General features: G+C 35.9%; 1 protein-coding gene across 1 annotated transcript in view; it reads left to right on the top strand.

Moving 5' to 3' along the window:
* Positions 1 to 16,418, top strand: part of SCFD1 (sec1 family domain containing 1) — a 55,961-nt gene that overhangs the window by 12,358 nt on the left and 27,185 nt on the right. Inside the window, exons 7-14 of the mRNA XM_068397890.1 lie at positions 1,184 to 1,273; positions 2,321 to 2,376; positions 3,378 to 3,463; positions 5,261 to 5,360; positions 7,999 to 8,138; positions 8,562 to 8,652; positions 9,005 to 9,078; positions 10,534 to 10,615. Of these exons, the coding sequence (XP_068253991.1) occupies positions 1,184 to 1,273; positions 2,321 to 2,376; positions 3,378 to 3,463; positions 5,261 to 5,360; positions 7,999 to 8,138; positions 8,562 to 8,652; positions 9,005 to 9,078; positions 10,534 to 10,615 (719 nt within the window). The remainder of the gene's footprint in view (positions 1 to 1,183; positions 1,274 to 2,320; positions 2,377 to 3,377; positions 3,464 to 5,260; positions 5,361 to 7,998; positions 8,139 to 8,561; positions 8,653 to 9,004; positions 9,079 to 10,533; positions 10,616 to 16,418) is intronic.

Genomic DNA, 16,418 nt, shown 5'->3' on the forward strand with positions numbered 1-16,418 from the left:
CATTAGTTGGAGATAACTACAGAATGATAGCCCCAGTTAATTTCAAAGCTTTGTCATTTCAGAAAAATACAGATATTGGTAACAGTCTGCCTTTCTTGGTGCTGATATTTCAGAAACATGAACTCAGAATAAAAAAAGATGCTGAGGGGGGAGCTTCTATTGCTGTTCTCATCCTAGCAGCCTAGTAAAAAGTATGACTTACGAAGTATAGCTGCTGATAGAAATTGCTAATATAATTAGTCTCTTGAAAGTTCTTAGAGGACAAAAGCTGGGGAAAAAAAGCATCTTTAAAGTTAGAGAATGTTTATGGCTGGCCATGCATTAATTTGCGATGGAAGGCTTACTAATGTTCAGAGCTTTGAAGTTTGTTTTTGAAGAAAGAGTATAAGACTGGTAATTATGTGACAAATTTTTAAAGGTAAAATAAAACAAAGGAGGATGGAATTTATGGCATGAGTCCTGAGGTAGTACTTGACTTAAGACTTGTGATAAGATTAGGTTTTATGTTTCGTGTTGGCTATTATATTCTTCTCAGTGTTAATTATTTAATAAAACTGTTACGTGTCTCTTGTTCGGACCTAAATATGTGAGGGAAATCTCTCTATCTGTAGTGTGAAATGTTTTAGAACTTGGGAGTTATCCCTAACCTAGAGACTGACAGTAAATTTATTTAAAAAAAAAAAAAAGGAAAAAAAGGGAAAGGAATCTCCATTACAAGAGGTGGGATTTAGAATCTTCAAGTATAGATAACTGCATGCTGTAATTCTCTTTAAATTACACAAGTAATTCTTGAGGATTTTATATCTGAAAAATGGTTTCCAAGTGGATGGCCATTTCTGTTCTGTAATGTGGTTTTCTAGGAGGTTTTTAATAACGCAATACTAACAAAATCCGGAAGTTACAGTATGCATTGTCAGAGATAATTGAAAAAGATTGTGTAGTGTTTGACCTTACACAGTGAGCAATCATTAAGTTCTCCCAATGTTTTTCTCAAAAAAACTAAAAAAAAGAGGGAAAAAACTAATGGATGTGCTAAGAGGGGCATTTCACAATTTGATCTCTTCTGCAACAAAAGCTGTTGGCTATTAACAGCCATTAGGTAAGAAGAGGATTGCTTTCCTGATATTAAAGTGGCATAAACTTCTTTAACCCTATTCTTAACTCTTTTCCAACACTGTTTTAGCCATTAACCGACCAGATATAACGGACACAGAAATGGAAACTATAATGGACACTATTGTTGATAGTCTCTTCTGTTTTTTTGTTACACTTGGTAAGTTTTCAAATTCTAGCATTTTTTTCCATATATTTTCCTTTTATAAAAGATCCATATTCAATGAGATACGTAGAAATTTAGTGATTTCATATGGCAAATTAAAGGCAGAATTAGATCTGACAGAAATCTTAATAGTTCACAGGGTGGGCTAATGATCTTGCTCAAATTATTGCTATACATCACTGCAAAAGACAGTAAAGGCTGTCATATGTGGGCGTTGAGTCTTAGTCTTCAGTATCAATGGGAGAAGAATACTGAAATGCAAAGGTTTGGATTCACTGTTTTTACAAAATCCTAGTTTGCAATGAAGATCAGTAGTGCTTTGACTTTGGATTTATAGGTCTCCAAAAAAAGCCCACAGAAAAAGAAGAAAAAAAACCCCTCACACAAACCCTGCAAACATCTAACTGAAATAACTCAAGGAATGGGAAGATATATTAAATTTACTTACTTGATTGTGAGTTTTCTTGATGCTTAGCTCATACACTTTTCATAGTGATGACATTTAATCTAAGTTTTCACTGAAATCAGTCTGTCTGAGATAGCATTCCTACAAAGGGAGCTTGGGAGTGCTATGGGGCAGTCTGTACAAGAGAGATTCCCTTGGACCCATTTAGTTCTTTCAAGTGTTAGCGTGGTTCAAATTAAATCTCTTTTACTCAGTCACTTAAACTGTGTGGTATTGGAATTTTCATGTTTATATAGACAAGTGAGAAACAGTAGCTAAAGATTTTGAAACCTGAAAGCCAATGGAAAATGGAGATAGTTTGTCCCCTCCACAGTACATTAGCTATCTTTCTAGTGTACTCTGTACTTCTTGTAAATTCCTGTATGAGATATTCACTTTTATAAAACTTTATTTAATATTTCTACATAGTATTTTTTGTTTCATAGATAAAGACTGCAAGAGACAAATTTAATGTTTGTATTGTCACTTGAAAAATTTCATCTCAGAATGTTACTAAAAATTTTTATTATGAAAAGTACACTAATTTATAATCTGAAAATTATAATGCAAGTAGAAGTCAATATATCTTTTATTAGGAGCTATTCCTATAATCAGATGCTCAAGAGGAACTGCAGCTGAAATGGTGGCAGTGGTAAGAAACTATTTTCTAAAGAAGCATCATTGTTTTAAAACTTTCCTAACAGCTTGTTTACTTTTCTCAATACTAGGCACAGATCTAGTGTCATTGTATCCTTTTCCTTATGAAGGAAATAAAACTGGAAAGGAGATGTACCAGTTTTTCCTTTCTGATTTCAGTTCCATGGAACTCATCTGTAGAAATTGTAATATTATGGAATCAGCTGATGAGAAACTCAAACATGAATAATCATTCCTAATCTAGAGTTTATCAAGATTTTCTGATGGGCATTATAATTACAACCATTAAGCTATATCTACACAGTTTAAAAAGTGGCTGTCTGGCCTGGGTTTTTCTGTGTGTCTTAGTAATAAATTTTTATCTATCTTACTGGGAAACCCTGTAAGTGCAAGACATTTTTACTATATCAAACTAAACTGTCATTGAACTTGATTATCAAGTAGGGATGAAATTACCGAACTAAATCACAATTAAAAATCTCTACAGCACTGTCTTCATTAGGAGTCACTATGCTTCATTTCTTCCATCTTCCTCACATCTTTCTTTGTCAATGAAGCCTTAATACTGAATAAACCTAAGCATTCAGTGTGCATGCATTCATAGAGGGTAATCTCACTTTTATGAAACAGTGTGACAGTGTCTGACAGCCCAGTTTGCTGCTTCTCCTGTGGTTCCCTCTTGTTGCCTCCTAAAGGTATTTTCTATTTGCACGTTTAGGGAGAGGGTGCTAATTGCCTGGGAGGAGATTAGTGGACATAAACATCTTCTGTGTAGTCCTGGATATAAATATAAATGCTGGAGGAAGAAAATAGAAGGAAGAGTGGTTCTCTCTCACCCTGCACACACATATCCCGTGTGCAGTGGACCTAGGCTTCTGCGGCTAAAACATTTATAAACTACAGAAACAGCACAATAAAACTTTAAATGTTGATCATGTAAAGAGGTTAGGAAACCATTGGTTTGTTAACAGCTGTTTTGTTTTTTTCCCCTCTCAGAAATTAGATAAGAAGCTCAGAGAGAATCTAAGAGATGCTAGAAACAGTCTTTTTACAGGTGACACACTTGGAGCTGGCCAGTTCAGGTATGGTGTTAGTAATAACTATGTCTCTTTATTTTTCGTATTTCAGTTGTCTGAAATATCTCACTAGGATAAGTCACCACTGTACTGAAAACTGTATTTACAAGACTTTGGTTCAGATTCTTAAAAGAACTTATATACTCTTGAGGGAGTTTTCCAATCTCTTAGCATAACCGATTTGAAAACTGTTACAGCTGGTAACTGTGCGGTCCTAGGACAGTGAGACAAAAATTTTTTGACAAACCAGGTAATCTTGTTCAACCTCTAAACCCAGCAAGAACCAAGCTCCTGCAAATACACTCAGTTTACAGGACCACATATGCAATTGGATGTCTGAACATATCTGTTAGCAATCTTTAATCCATTAAAAAGAAAGAAATACCCATTTTCTCACTTGTGAGCACTGTTATCAGTTGTAGTTATGTCAAAAGCAAGTGTTTCTCAGCTGATCCCTATATCTACCAGAGGAGGACTGTTTAAGGACTACCACTTGGATAATTACATGGTTAAAGACTGTTAAGTCATGACCATTTGAGTCCTTTGAGGGCAAAGAGGAGTGAGAAAAGACATTGTGGATGTTTGCCTCCTGTGTATACTGTTGCCCCCAGACAGTTGAATACTCCACAGGCTGCCTTAGGAAAGTGTGCTAGAGGAGTTTACACTATACATGAAAAGGTGAGGAGGTGTATTGGGAAGACTGTAGCTGAAGGAAACAGTTATGATCTCCTAACTGGTAGTCATCATATTTTTATCTCAAATTAAGAGCAGAACTTGGATAAAAGACACAAAAAACATCAAGGGTGGCAAAATAGAATGAGATTTAAAGGTATTAGCAGAAAGAATAGCTGTGAAATACCAGTTCCCTCATTTTCATGGGAACTGAATTGTAACCACTGTTTTTCCTTCAGAGGTGTGGTTTGTTTTCCTAGTAGTATGACATCATTACCCTCAGAAAATCAAAATGCAAGGAAAGGGAAACATGGGAACCTTTAACCAGTTAAATGGCTTCAGATCTTTAGTTTGGTTTTCAGAATCAGGTGACTAAGGTTCTTGAGATTATATATCTATGTGAAAATACTTACTGCAAGGAAATCCAGAGCATGGAATTAACATACTTTTACTCTGTTTAAATACACTGTAATTTAGCCATCACATTTACTGTAGGGTTAATGTGCTTAAGGGAAGTGGTTGCAATAATGTTCTGTTAATTCACAGCCGTCCTATCTTCACCATAAATTTTTCATTTAGCCATAACCCAAGACATTTAGGCATGTCTGCATTCTTTTTCCACAAAATTGAGTATTGATGGAATTACCACAATGCATCTCAGAAGTTCATATTTTTTTCTTTATGGACTTCATATGCAAGCAAAGAGAAAAATGAAATTAAACACCCTTGAGAGATTTTATATTTGAGGTTCATAATGGGGATTAAGGTCTAATATTACTCACTCAAACAGTAGTTTGGAACTCAAATATGTGTCCACACAAAGAGATATTAGTTAATACCTGGAAGGCTAGTTACTGTTTGGTGTTTTGACATCTGCTTAATATTTATGGATTGGTAATTTCACTTAGTACATAATAAAATAATCTTTTTATCATTACTAAGACAATGATTCATGGAATTTCTGGCAGTGATCAGCCCCAGATGCTTTGCGGAAGGCTGGAGGAACTCTGCAGTAGACAGTTTGGCTTTTAACTTGAAATATGATGTAGAAGGTGGCTGATACCACTCAGGATGTTACTGGGGTGTTCGAAACATGTTCAAAGAAGTACTAATACAGTGTCATCTTTTCAGCTTCCAAAGGCCCCTATTAGTCCTTGTTGACAGAAACATAGATTTAGCAACTCCTCTACATCATACTTGGACATACCAAGCTTTAGTGCATGATGTTCTGGTAAGAATAAATCTGTTTTTGTTACCAAAACTGTTTTTTCACTCAGTTTGTTATTAAACTTAATACCAGATTCTCTCTTAATTCAAAATCTGTTTTGTCTGTTTTATTTGGAAGTTGTTTAGTAAAAACCAACTTGGAAGATTTTCTCTAGAAGGTTTATTTAGCAATAACTTCTAAAGTGGTTAAAAAGTTGAAATCTTGGTATTATCAAAAGATAGGTAATTCAGCAATCCTAGCTTTTGCCTCAGTATTTCATGATCATTTATGTTATGTAAACTCCAAACTCCATTAAGTGGAATTCAGTTTTGAAAAATAAATGCTTTTAATGAGTCATTAAACTGATTTTTGAATTTTAAAAATACCTATTTCTGTTTTTCTCCACAAGGTGGTGCAGGTGTTCAATATAGAGATACCAAGTGGTATATGACCCTGCTGTGAGGAATCTAAAATAGATTTTTTAAATAATTTTTTGGAAATTCAGATAACCTTAAACCACTTTTATTTCCTCAAGTTTATTTTATAAAACCAGTAGTAGAAAGGTACTTGAATGAGAGCAAATATCATTTACCTAAGATTTATGCATTTCGTGTATAGTTACAGAGTAAATAATGAAAGATAATATGAGTAGGAATAATTACTATCTGGAGGCTTTTTTATACTGTAGAGTTAGTCATGCAAATCATTTCAATACCTAGCTTTGAGAAATATTTTGATTTTGAGACTGTTAGAGGAATATGCATCTAATTTTTGACTGAGTTGATAGGATTATGAATTTGTCTAGCGGAATTGTAACCAAGTGGCCTGTGATTCCATGGCAAAGGCAAAAGTTTAATTTCAACACTGGTCAAGTTATTCACCTTAAAGGCAAGCATGCCAGGTTCTTCATGTACTGGGCATAATATTTCATGAAATAACTGCAGTAGCCTTTTAAAAGGCCATAAATAGTAACCGTGAAAGTGTTACCAAGGTGATGATTATGTAAACTGTACTTTCAAATAAATTGTTTTTCATTTAAGTGCTCAATTACAGTAGTCCATGAATTCTGTGAGGTGTTGAACTAAATGCTAAACCAGCCACAAAGTTGCGTGTTGCATCCTTTTACATTATAATGGTGGTGTTTCTACACATAAACAGGCTTGTATGAAGAGATTCCCATTTCTGAATAAAAAACCTTTCAGGAGTGGATACAGAAAAATGGGAGGCATGGATAGAAAGCCTTATAAAGACAAAATGGGGAGGTGAAAGGAGGAACGCTAATCAGTAAGAATCATTTTGGTAAAACTCCTTGTAAATGCCAAAACTAACTTGGAAACTCAGGTCACTAGTGAGTTAAATTGAGCCAAAACATAGATCTCCATGAAAAATTACAGCTGAATTTGCAATCAAATGATTTTTTTTCCTTTATTTTTTTGTTGAACATATGTACTTAAAAATACTCTTCTTTTGCTGAAACATTAAACATGTCTTGTAAGATGAGGTTTGTGCTCATTGACTGCATGTGCTGCCTTTGAGTAGCTACTTGGTTTTGTTTCTGTTCTGGCGTGGATCCCTTAAAGTATTTCATTTGAAGTGTGAACATTGCCAAGGGATAACTAGGAACATTTTAAAATTTTATTTGGCAATTTCACTTACAATGGTCTAGTTCTGTGTACTGTAATGAACATAATAGAGTGGAGTTTTATTTCTGGAAAAAATATCTGTTCTAAAAGATTCATAGCAGTTTCTGTATAATTGAAGATTTGACTCTCTTCATCATTATTTGCCAAGCAAAGAGCACCTTTGAAATTCTAAATGTTCTTGAAAAGGGTTAGAATAAAGTCAGCAAGTGGAGTACTTGTTAATCTTTTTTGAAAACCAGAGGGAATATGTACGCTGCAGAAAATACAAAGCTGTCCTTGGCAAAAGTAATGGAGGAAAGAACCAGAAGACATACAGGAACCAGTGTGCTGGCATATTATGTGGGCATAACTGTGTCATCTAACAAAAAGATGTAGTTTCTAGGTTTATGCATCTGTGGAAGAAGAAAAGCTATATGGAGAAATAGCAGCTTTGTTGCAAATTGTTGCTTTATCACACACTCACTATTTCACTAGTGATTGAAAAAAACAGGGAAAAAAACACCTATGAAGGTGTAGCTAAATAGTCGTCACAGTGGATGTTCCTGTTGCTGACGTCATGAGCTTCTTTGCAGCTTGTTTTTTTGCTGTAGTTGTGTGTAAGTGGAAAAGCCTTAGAAACATTTTTTGTCTGCAACACAGAAACTTCTGTTACTTCAAAGTTTTGGTCAGTTGTTAGAGCTCAGTTATTGCTAAATAATTTATTTTCCATACAGAAAATGGTATTCAGAGTTCAGTGTCAGAAGATTGCTTCTATGCAAGACAATCAGATGTCTTTGCTTAGCATTTGTTGCTTTGTTTGGTGTTTTTTTAGTAAGTGTGAGTAATTTTGGAGTTCTTACATTGCTGTTGTTATTACCTAGTTAGTTAGTAAACTGTTTCCTGCCCTTTTATGATATTCTAATAAATAGCTGTGTTAATATTTTTTTAGAAAATATTTAGAAGGTAATTGATTGAGTGTAAAAGACTGATTAAATAATTAAAAACTGTCAAATATTTACATAAGATTCCTCTTTTTTTAGGATTTCCATTTGAATAGAGTTAACTTGGAAGAATCAACAGGAATGGAAAGTTCTCCAGCAGGTGCTAGACCTAAGAAAAAAAATAAGAAGTCCTATGATTTAACTGCATCTGATAAATTTTGGCAAAAGCATAAGGGCAGGTAAGCTGTATAGGTACAGAGTTTATATTAATTTAGTCAATATAAATTCTAAGTATTCTTCATATTATGATAGTTCTATTTTTAAGCTGCTTTGAAAATATTTTTGAAGTTTGGGTTTTTTTAAGGAATGATCATTGTCAATATTCATTGTCCATATTAATTGTATATTAGCTTTTTGTTACAGAGCACAAAATGGTTCTTACCAAAATTATATAAAAATACTGAAAGCAGTGAATATATTTTAGAAAGTTTAAGTAAACCTACAGTAAGATGTCATTATTTTCACTTATTAGATACTGCTGCATGATTTGTGTATCGATATTTCTGAAAACATTTTCATTATCATCTTGGTCATGCAACCCTTCTGCTTCTAGTGTTTCAATTTGTTGATTTAACTGAGCCTAATGCAGAGTATTGCATTAGTCCTTTTCCAGAGGTAGCTGAGTCTGTTCAGCAAGAACTGGAATCCTACAGAGCCCAAGAAGATGAAGTCAAAAGACTTAAAAGTATCATGGTAAGATTTATCACCTGTATGTGCTTTCTGTGAAACATAATAGGACTTGTAGAGATGCTTAGCCCACTCTGTCACCTCACACACAAAAATTATCAGCACACGCTGAATTTTAGGCATAACACAATCTTAACAGTAGGACTAGAAGCACCGTATTTCATGAGGAGTCTCAATTTCTTGCGTTTATTTGCGTTACATTTATATAACTTCCATAATAACTGTAAAACACAATCCAGACATTAATACCATTATGAGAAAATAGGTTCTAAATGCACTGACTGTATTTATACGTTCGATCTTTGTATTTATTATGACTATTTTTATTCCCCTTTCCAAACCCTTCCCCAAAACGCAGGGTATAGAAGGAGAGGATGAAGGAGCAATAAGTATGCTTTCTGATAATACAGCTAAGCTAACTTCGGCTGTCAGGTAAGTAATCAATAATGCATTATTGTGTAATTAATTTGGAACCATTTCTAATTCTTTCTATCATTTCACTTTTAATATCCTTTGAAATAAATAGCTTTAAAAGTAGGCTATTCAGCTCAATAATAGAGTTTAAATGCTTTATAATTTTGGTAAAGTTAAATGCAATGTCCTAGACAAGTACTTGCACATGCAACTTCCACAGCGTGTGTGTGTGAGCCCTCTACGCAGGGCTTTGGAGTGTTTCCTCAGCAAAGCTGAGTAATCTAAGTGCATCATTGATTTGCTTACACTTTTCCACCAGAAAAAAAACAACTATCTACCTTTGCATTCCTTCCTTAAAAAAATTGTTAGTGAAATCCACTTCCTGAAGCATCTGCTTGCTTTGCACAGTGTATAAGTAATTACATTTGGATTAATGTAGTTACTGTAACTTCTGTTGGCAAGATTATAGTCATTAAGAAGTCTGCATAGGAAATTCACTCTCCTGCTTTTGGAGACCTAGCCACAATGGATGACACTGAAAGTCTGAGATTTAGACTTGTTCCTCATTTTAAATCAGTTTTTCATTCCACTGGTGCCTCGGGGAAGGGAGATATTCAGTTTGCTGCCTTTCACTAAGACCCCAATCAGAAGGAAGAAGGAACGATAATTACTGTGAACATAGATGGGGTGATATGCCCAGTGTCCTGTGAAAAGAGGTGCTTTTGGATGTGAAAGTGTATAGACCCTGAGCAGTCTTTTATGCACGTGATGCCCAAGTGCCAGCAATGAAAGTCACATAGATCACAACACCTTAAGTAACAAATTCTCTATGAAGTAAACTTAACCATTCAGTTTCCCATTTCACAGAAGAAAAGATTGCAATCGTGAATCCTGCATAGAGAATTGTGTTCTATGAAGAAGCACCTCTGACAAATTCCAGGACATCCAGAGGTTCTGTGTTTATTTCACAGACATTATTATTATTTAATATTATTTGATAATTATTTGACGTTATTTGATATTATTTGACAAATATTATTTGGCAGATAATGACACTTTTGTATGTATCAGACATGAATGTAATGTTGATTATATAAACCATAATTCTAGTAGATTATTTGTTCAGGTAAGCAGGGCACATTTCTGTTGTTGATCACATGCTTTCAATAGGAATATTAAATTACCCACATTATGTGTATTTTTTGCTAATCAAGGTAAAAACCTGTTTTACTACATTACATATGGATAACATCCTTCTGTTATGAGAATCATTACATCTATACTTTGTAACTTTTTAGTTCCAATCCTACTGTATTCTGCAATTTCAGATTTTAATAATCTTTAAAGGTCCCTTCCAACCCAAACTGTTCTACAATTCTGTGATTCTATAAATTTTTTTGTACCAACTGTATACAATACACAATTCAACTAACTGTGCAACTCAGGAGGTTAGTTTGTATTTAATCTCTTCAGCTCTCTTCCAGAACTTCTGGAAAAGAAGAGGCTCATTGATCTTCATACAAATGTTGCAACAGCTGTTTTGGAGCATATAAAGGTATGATTTCATTCCAACTTCAGTTTTCTATCAGTAGTGCTCCTTACCTGGAGAAATATATTTGAGCAGATGAAGTAAGATGAGAAAGTGAGCCTTCTCAATTGTCCTACCTTTTACAGAAATCATTGTATAACGTTACTCAATGTTGAAGGATGAGAGGGAATGAATTTTGAATGCCTGTGCATGGAAAGCGAAGTAAACATCAATTTTTTTCTCATCAGAATTTACTAGTATACTCTCATTTTTTTTATGATGGCCACAACCTTTATTGTGGGTTGAAGTCTTTCTAAAATAAATTTATGATGGAAGTGTTTCATTTAGAGATGTGTTGTGGCAAGTTACGACTTCAGTCTAAGCAATTTTCTGTTCTGTATGTGTTTATCAGAAGGGTACTCTTTACTGTTCACCAACGAACGTGATACGCAGACGTGTGGCAATAATGATGCAAGTTACTAAACTAGTCTTTCCAGCAGGGTCTGTGTTAGATATCTTGTGCATAATTTAAGCACTTCAGAAGGATGCTTGTCCTCTTTTCTGTTTAAGTCTGCTGCTCTTGTATCAGAGAACTTGCAGATGGTTTCAGTATCAAGTAAAGACCATAGTTACTACTAGGATAACTTGGAAGATGGATCTGTTTTCACAGTATGAGAACAGAAATTATAGATGAGGCTTTCAGAAACACTGAAATTCGGGTTTTGAAAGTGATTCAAGCACCAGGTCTGACTGAAAATCAGTAGTTAGAAAATTTTACCCCTTGCTATTTACAGCTCATGGAAAGCAGTGTGTTTTGAAGCTAACTTCAACATTTGTAAAGTGCATAAATCTGTCCTCAGTTATTACTGCAAATGAGTTTTTGCAGTAATTCATTCTGAATTTTAATTAATAAATTAATTTTACATATTTATAAAATTGGGGAAGAGATAGAAGTGTGTCTCTGTGTTTGGCTTATTACTGTGGGGGCTAGTTTATGTGCTTTTGCAGTATTAGGCATGTCAATTTTCATATCTGGCAATTTAAAAGCAGTACATTAATACCATTGAAAGAAGATAGAAGTTGACAACATTGATATTTTGTTTGATGCCTTGTCTGTAAATTCAGTTTTCTAAGAAAGATACTGAGATGCTAGTGGCAGGTGTACACCAGTAGTATTTTATATATTATTTGTTGGAGGGAAGCCAGGTTTCAGAGCAGGATGTGGAATGGCAATAACATCAGTTTTGATCACCAGTGTCCTCTTGGCAATGGACTGGAGTCAGATGCACTTGTTCATTCTCCGTTAGGTGATAGTGACACACTTTTCTGTTACCTAGAGGTGGAAGGAATTAACCGTAGGATCCCTCTGCTATAGCACTCTCCTAGCCCTTAGGCTCTCTCCTCTGACAGGGAGCCTGCTGTTAAGAGAGTTCCTAGGGAGTGGTGATCCATTTCTCCATAGATGATTCTTACTTCTGGTATTGCTTCTTACCTTCTTATTGTATAGCTGTCAAAGAAGATGGTGAGACAAATGGGCATGCAGTTTCTTCAATATATTGATGATATGTGCATCTGTATTGTATTTTCTTTTGATTTAGAAAGAATCACTTCCTTCATCTCCGGATATTTAGGAAACTGTCTTAAACTCATGCAGAGGCACGTGTTTTTTCTGTTGGAATTGACCTACACTAAAGCCTTTTCACTTAATGTATGTAAAGTTTCTTCCAACTGCTTTGTCCTGTCCATTTTCTTCCCTCTTTTCACTCTCCAGAGTTACAAAAAGTATCTGGAGCTGTGGAATTTTAACGTGCAGGATGATATGCTACCTAATGAATTCCTCTGAAACACTATCAAAAAGGGCAATATCTCAGCCAGTACTTTTTAACGAAGCTCTGATGGCATCTTGAGGCTGTGGTTAATAGGTTTTATGTACAGTTAAATAATTAAACCAGATTAGGATAAGAGAGAATTTTTTTGGCAAGTGCCCAGGTCATGAGGAGCTAGTGAGGCACCATGCTCCTCTTCAAGTTACTGTATTTTCACTTTTAAAATAATCTGGAAGTACATTCATACTTTAGAATAGACTGTTTGCATTGTCCAATATGTTTTTTTACTACATTAAGTATTTAAGCATTTTTCTTCACTACATATATGAGAATCAGTGCAAAGAATGCTATGAGACCTACTTTAGATATACTAAGTGAATTTAATTTTTCTTGTGGTCATATTTTAGTGTTCAGTTACGGCTGCTTTCCACATTCTTTTGGATCATTTTCTAAGACACAGCAAGAGGAAACCAGAAATTAATCACATACTTAGGGGTCCTGGCAGTTTTCTGGCATATCTAAGTGTTTACTGAAATAATGGAAAGAATGCATCACTTTTTTCACAAAGTGAACCATCAAATATTTATTGTCAGTGCTTAGAACAAATACATCCTTTTTTTTTTTTGTGTTGATTGTTTTTTCTCTGAAGAAGCTGGTGGCTGAAGGACTGTAGCCAACAAATACCCATAATTCTAGTCCTAAATCTGTTATCTTTCTAGCTGCTTCAGAGTTTCAAGTAATGCTTATCTTTGCATGTCATTCTAGTACGAATACTAGGATTACTGAAGTATGTTAAATCATGGCATATAAAAAGATGTAAAACACACTTCTAAAATGATTAATTGGAGAGGGGGTAGATTAGATAACGTTGCTAGAATTCTATACATACAAATTTAAGTGACAGATTTTTGTGTGAATTATTATCTGTCTTAGATTACTTACACTTGTTTGGTGTAGGATTTTTTTTAATTTCTACATAATTTTCTTGTCATGTGTCTCTGATTTTGCTTGATCTCAAGGCCAGATACTTTGAATGACTCCACTATTGGGATTGCCAATAGCCTATCAAATTATCAAATTCATGTTTTGTAAAGGAATTCCACCATTTTAACTACTCTGTTTTAAATGAGGTTACATTTTTGTCTTACCATGTGAACAGAAACGGTATGTGCTTGTGAAATATATATGTCACAGTGGTCCACATATATATGCCACAGTGGTTTTTCTGTAGTTCAGAACTGATAATTGAGTAACTTTCCAGAAAGCAACAGCTTTTTCTGAGTGCAGTTACAGTGACCTTTCCGGCATCGTTCTGTGCAGTTCAGTCAAAGGGAACGGGCTGTAACTGCTACTTTCAGCCTTCTCCCAGAGTTTCTCTTCCTCTTGACAGGAGCATATTATAATTACCTGGCCAACCTCATTCATTCTTGGGGCTGTTATTTCTGGTTGTTTTCTGTCAGTATCTTTGAGAAATTCCTCCCAGTAATTTCTTAGAAAATGTGTTTTCTCTTCTTCTGCATGTTCTCTCTCTCTCTATCTAAAAGCAAGAACCTTTATACTGTAAAGAGGATAGGAGAGCCTCCTACAAGTCCATACAAAAGTGATCCTCTAAGAGATTTCAATGGGTCCTGCTTCCACTCTGCTTAAAAAAGAAGGAATTTTGTGTTCATTTTGGAGTACAGTGCTCAGGTAGAGAATCCCATGAACGTTAGTAATTTTCCCTAAAATAAGTTCTGGCTTACAAACAGCCTGTCTTCTAAAGATGCTAAGTTGAAAGCTTTCACAAATATATTTTAAAAAAAAGACAGAGCAAGCTGAAGTGTAGCACTTCAACTGCGGTACAGATCCTGTCCCTCTATTGGCAGCCAGAAAGGTCTCCTGAATGAGGTTGGTGTGGAACAAAGTGTCATAGTAGGAAATCACAGAATCACAGAATGTTAGGGATTGGAAGGGACCTCGAAAGATCATCTAGTCCAATCCCCCTGCCGGAGCAGGATTACCTAGACCATATCACACAGGAACGCGTCCAGGCGGGTTTTGAATGTCTCCAGAGAAGGAGACTCCACAACCTCTCTGGGCAGCCTGTTCCAGTGTTCAGTTACCCTCACCGTAAAGAAGTTTTTCCTCATATTTATGTGGAACCTCCTGTGTTCCAGCTTGCACCCATTGCCCCTTGTCCTGTCAAGGGATGTCACTGAGAAGAGCCTGGCTCCATCCTCATGACACTTGCCCTTTACATATTTATAAACATTAATGAGGTCACCCCTCAGTCTCCTCTTCTCCAAGCTAAAGAGACCCAGCTCCCTCAGCCTCTCCTCATAAGGGAGATGTTCCACCCCCTTAATCATCTTCGTGTCTCTGAGCTGGACTCTCTCTAGCAGTTCCCTGTCCTTCTTGAACTGAGGGGCCCAGAACTGGACACAATATTCCAGATGCGGCCTCACCAGGGCAGAGTAGAGGGGGAGGAGAACCTCTCTTGACCTACTAACCACACCCCTTCTAATCCACCCCAGGATGCCATTGGCCTTCTTGGCCACAAGGGCACATTGCTGTCTCATGGTCATCCTGCTGTCCACTAGGACCCCCAGGTCCCTTTCCCCTACGCTGCTTTCCAACAGGTCTGTCCCCAACTTGTACTGGTACATGGGGTTGTTCTTGCCCAGATGCAGGACTCTACGCTTGCCCTTGTTATATTTCATTAAATTTCTCCCCGCCCAACTCTCCAGCCTGTCTAGGTCTCTCTGAATGGCTGCACAGCCTTCTGGTGTGTCAGCCACTCCTCCCAGTTTGGTGTCATCAGCAAACTTGCTGACAGTGCACTCTATTCCCTCATCCAAGTCATTAATGAATATATTGAATAGTACTGGTCCCAGTACCGACCCTTGAAGGACTCCGCTAGACACAGCCCTCCAACTGGACTCTGTCCCATTGACCACCACTCTCTGGCTTCTTTCTTTCAGCCAGTTCACAGTCCACCTCACTGCCTGATCATCCAGACCACACTTCCTCAGTTTAGCTGCGAGGATGCTGTGGGAGACCGTGTCAAACGCTTTACTGAAATCGAGATAGACCACATCCACAGCTTTACCATCATCTATCCACCGGGTTATGTCCTCATAAAAGGCTATCAAGTTGGTTAATCAAGAAAGAAATCAAGAAATAATTAATCAAGAAATAATTAATAGTTAATCAAGAAATAATTAATAATTAATAAGAAATAGTTAATCAAGAAATCAAGAGCAGGAGGCAGAAAGGGAATAACCATAAATGTAAATGCAACTTGATTTTATTATTGGGTTTTATTATTATTTTTCTTCACCTTGCTTGCCAGTTTGGCACCCATAAGAACCTCTTCTTTGCTGTCTTTTTTTTTTATTGAATTTACAGGATTGTTTAGCTCCCATTCCTCAGCTTTTCCTCTTGGCTTCTCTGTGATTTTGCCATTGAGTGAACAAAATTGTACTTAACTTAAATTAAATGGGACATCTACTTCTTATCAGCGCTTCTTAGACAAGTTGGCTCTTCGGGAAGTAACTGTTTCATTGATGTGGCATATCTGGGAAATCTGTCAACAGGTAACTGGTAGTGTTTCAGGCTATTCAATAATCCATATGAAATTTGATTGGCTGTTCATCTAATTCCTAGCAAACCAGTATAAGAAAAATATTGCCCTAATTAGTATCTTTGCTGGTAACCTTCGTTAGTTATCTAGTGAAGCAGCTGAATAGACTCACCATATTGATCCATGTCTTTAGTTCATGCTTTTGTCACATCAAAAAGTGAGTCTCGAAAATTTTATATTGCTGCTTACCTCAGATGTCCCTATTGCGGCTAGAAGTAAAGGACCTGAAATTTTAGGATTTTCAGTTTGCTTTTTTTCCCCCCAAAGAGTGTGAAGTTCACACTTCAAAAGTAATTGTCCAAATTTTTTTAAGAGAGTACATTTGCCATTAATGTTTCAGTTTAGGCTCAAAGTATAGCGAAGATATGCAACCAGTAAGTTT

This window comes from Nyctibius grandis, chromosome 4, assembly GCF_013368605.1.
Source record: "Nyctibius grandis isolate bNycGra1 chromosome 4, bNycGra1.pri, whole genome shotgun sequence".
Classification (NCBI taxonomy): domain Eukaryota; kingdom Metazoa; phylum Chordata; class Aves; order Nyctibiiformes; family Nyctibiidae; genus Nyctibius; species Nyctibius grandis.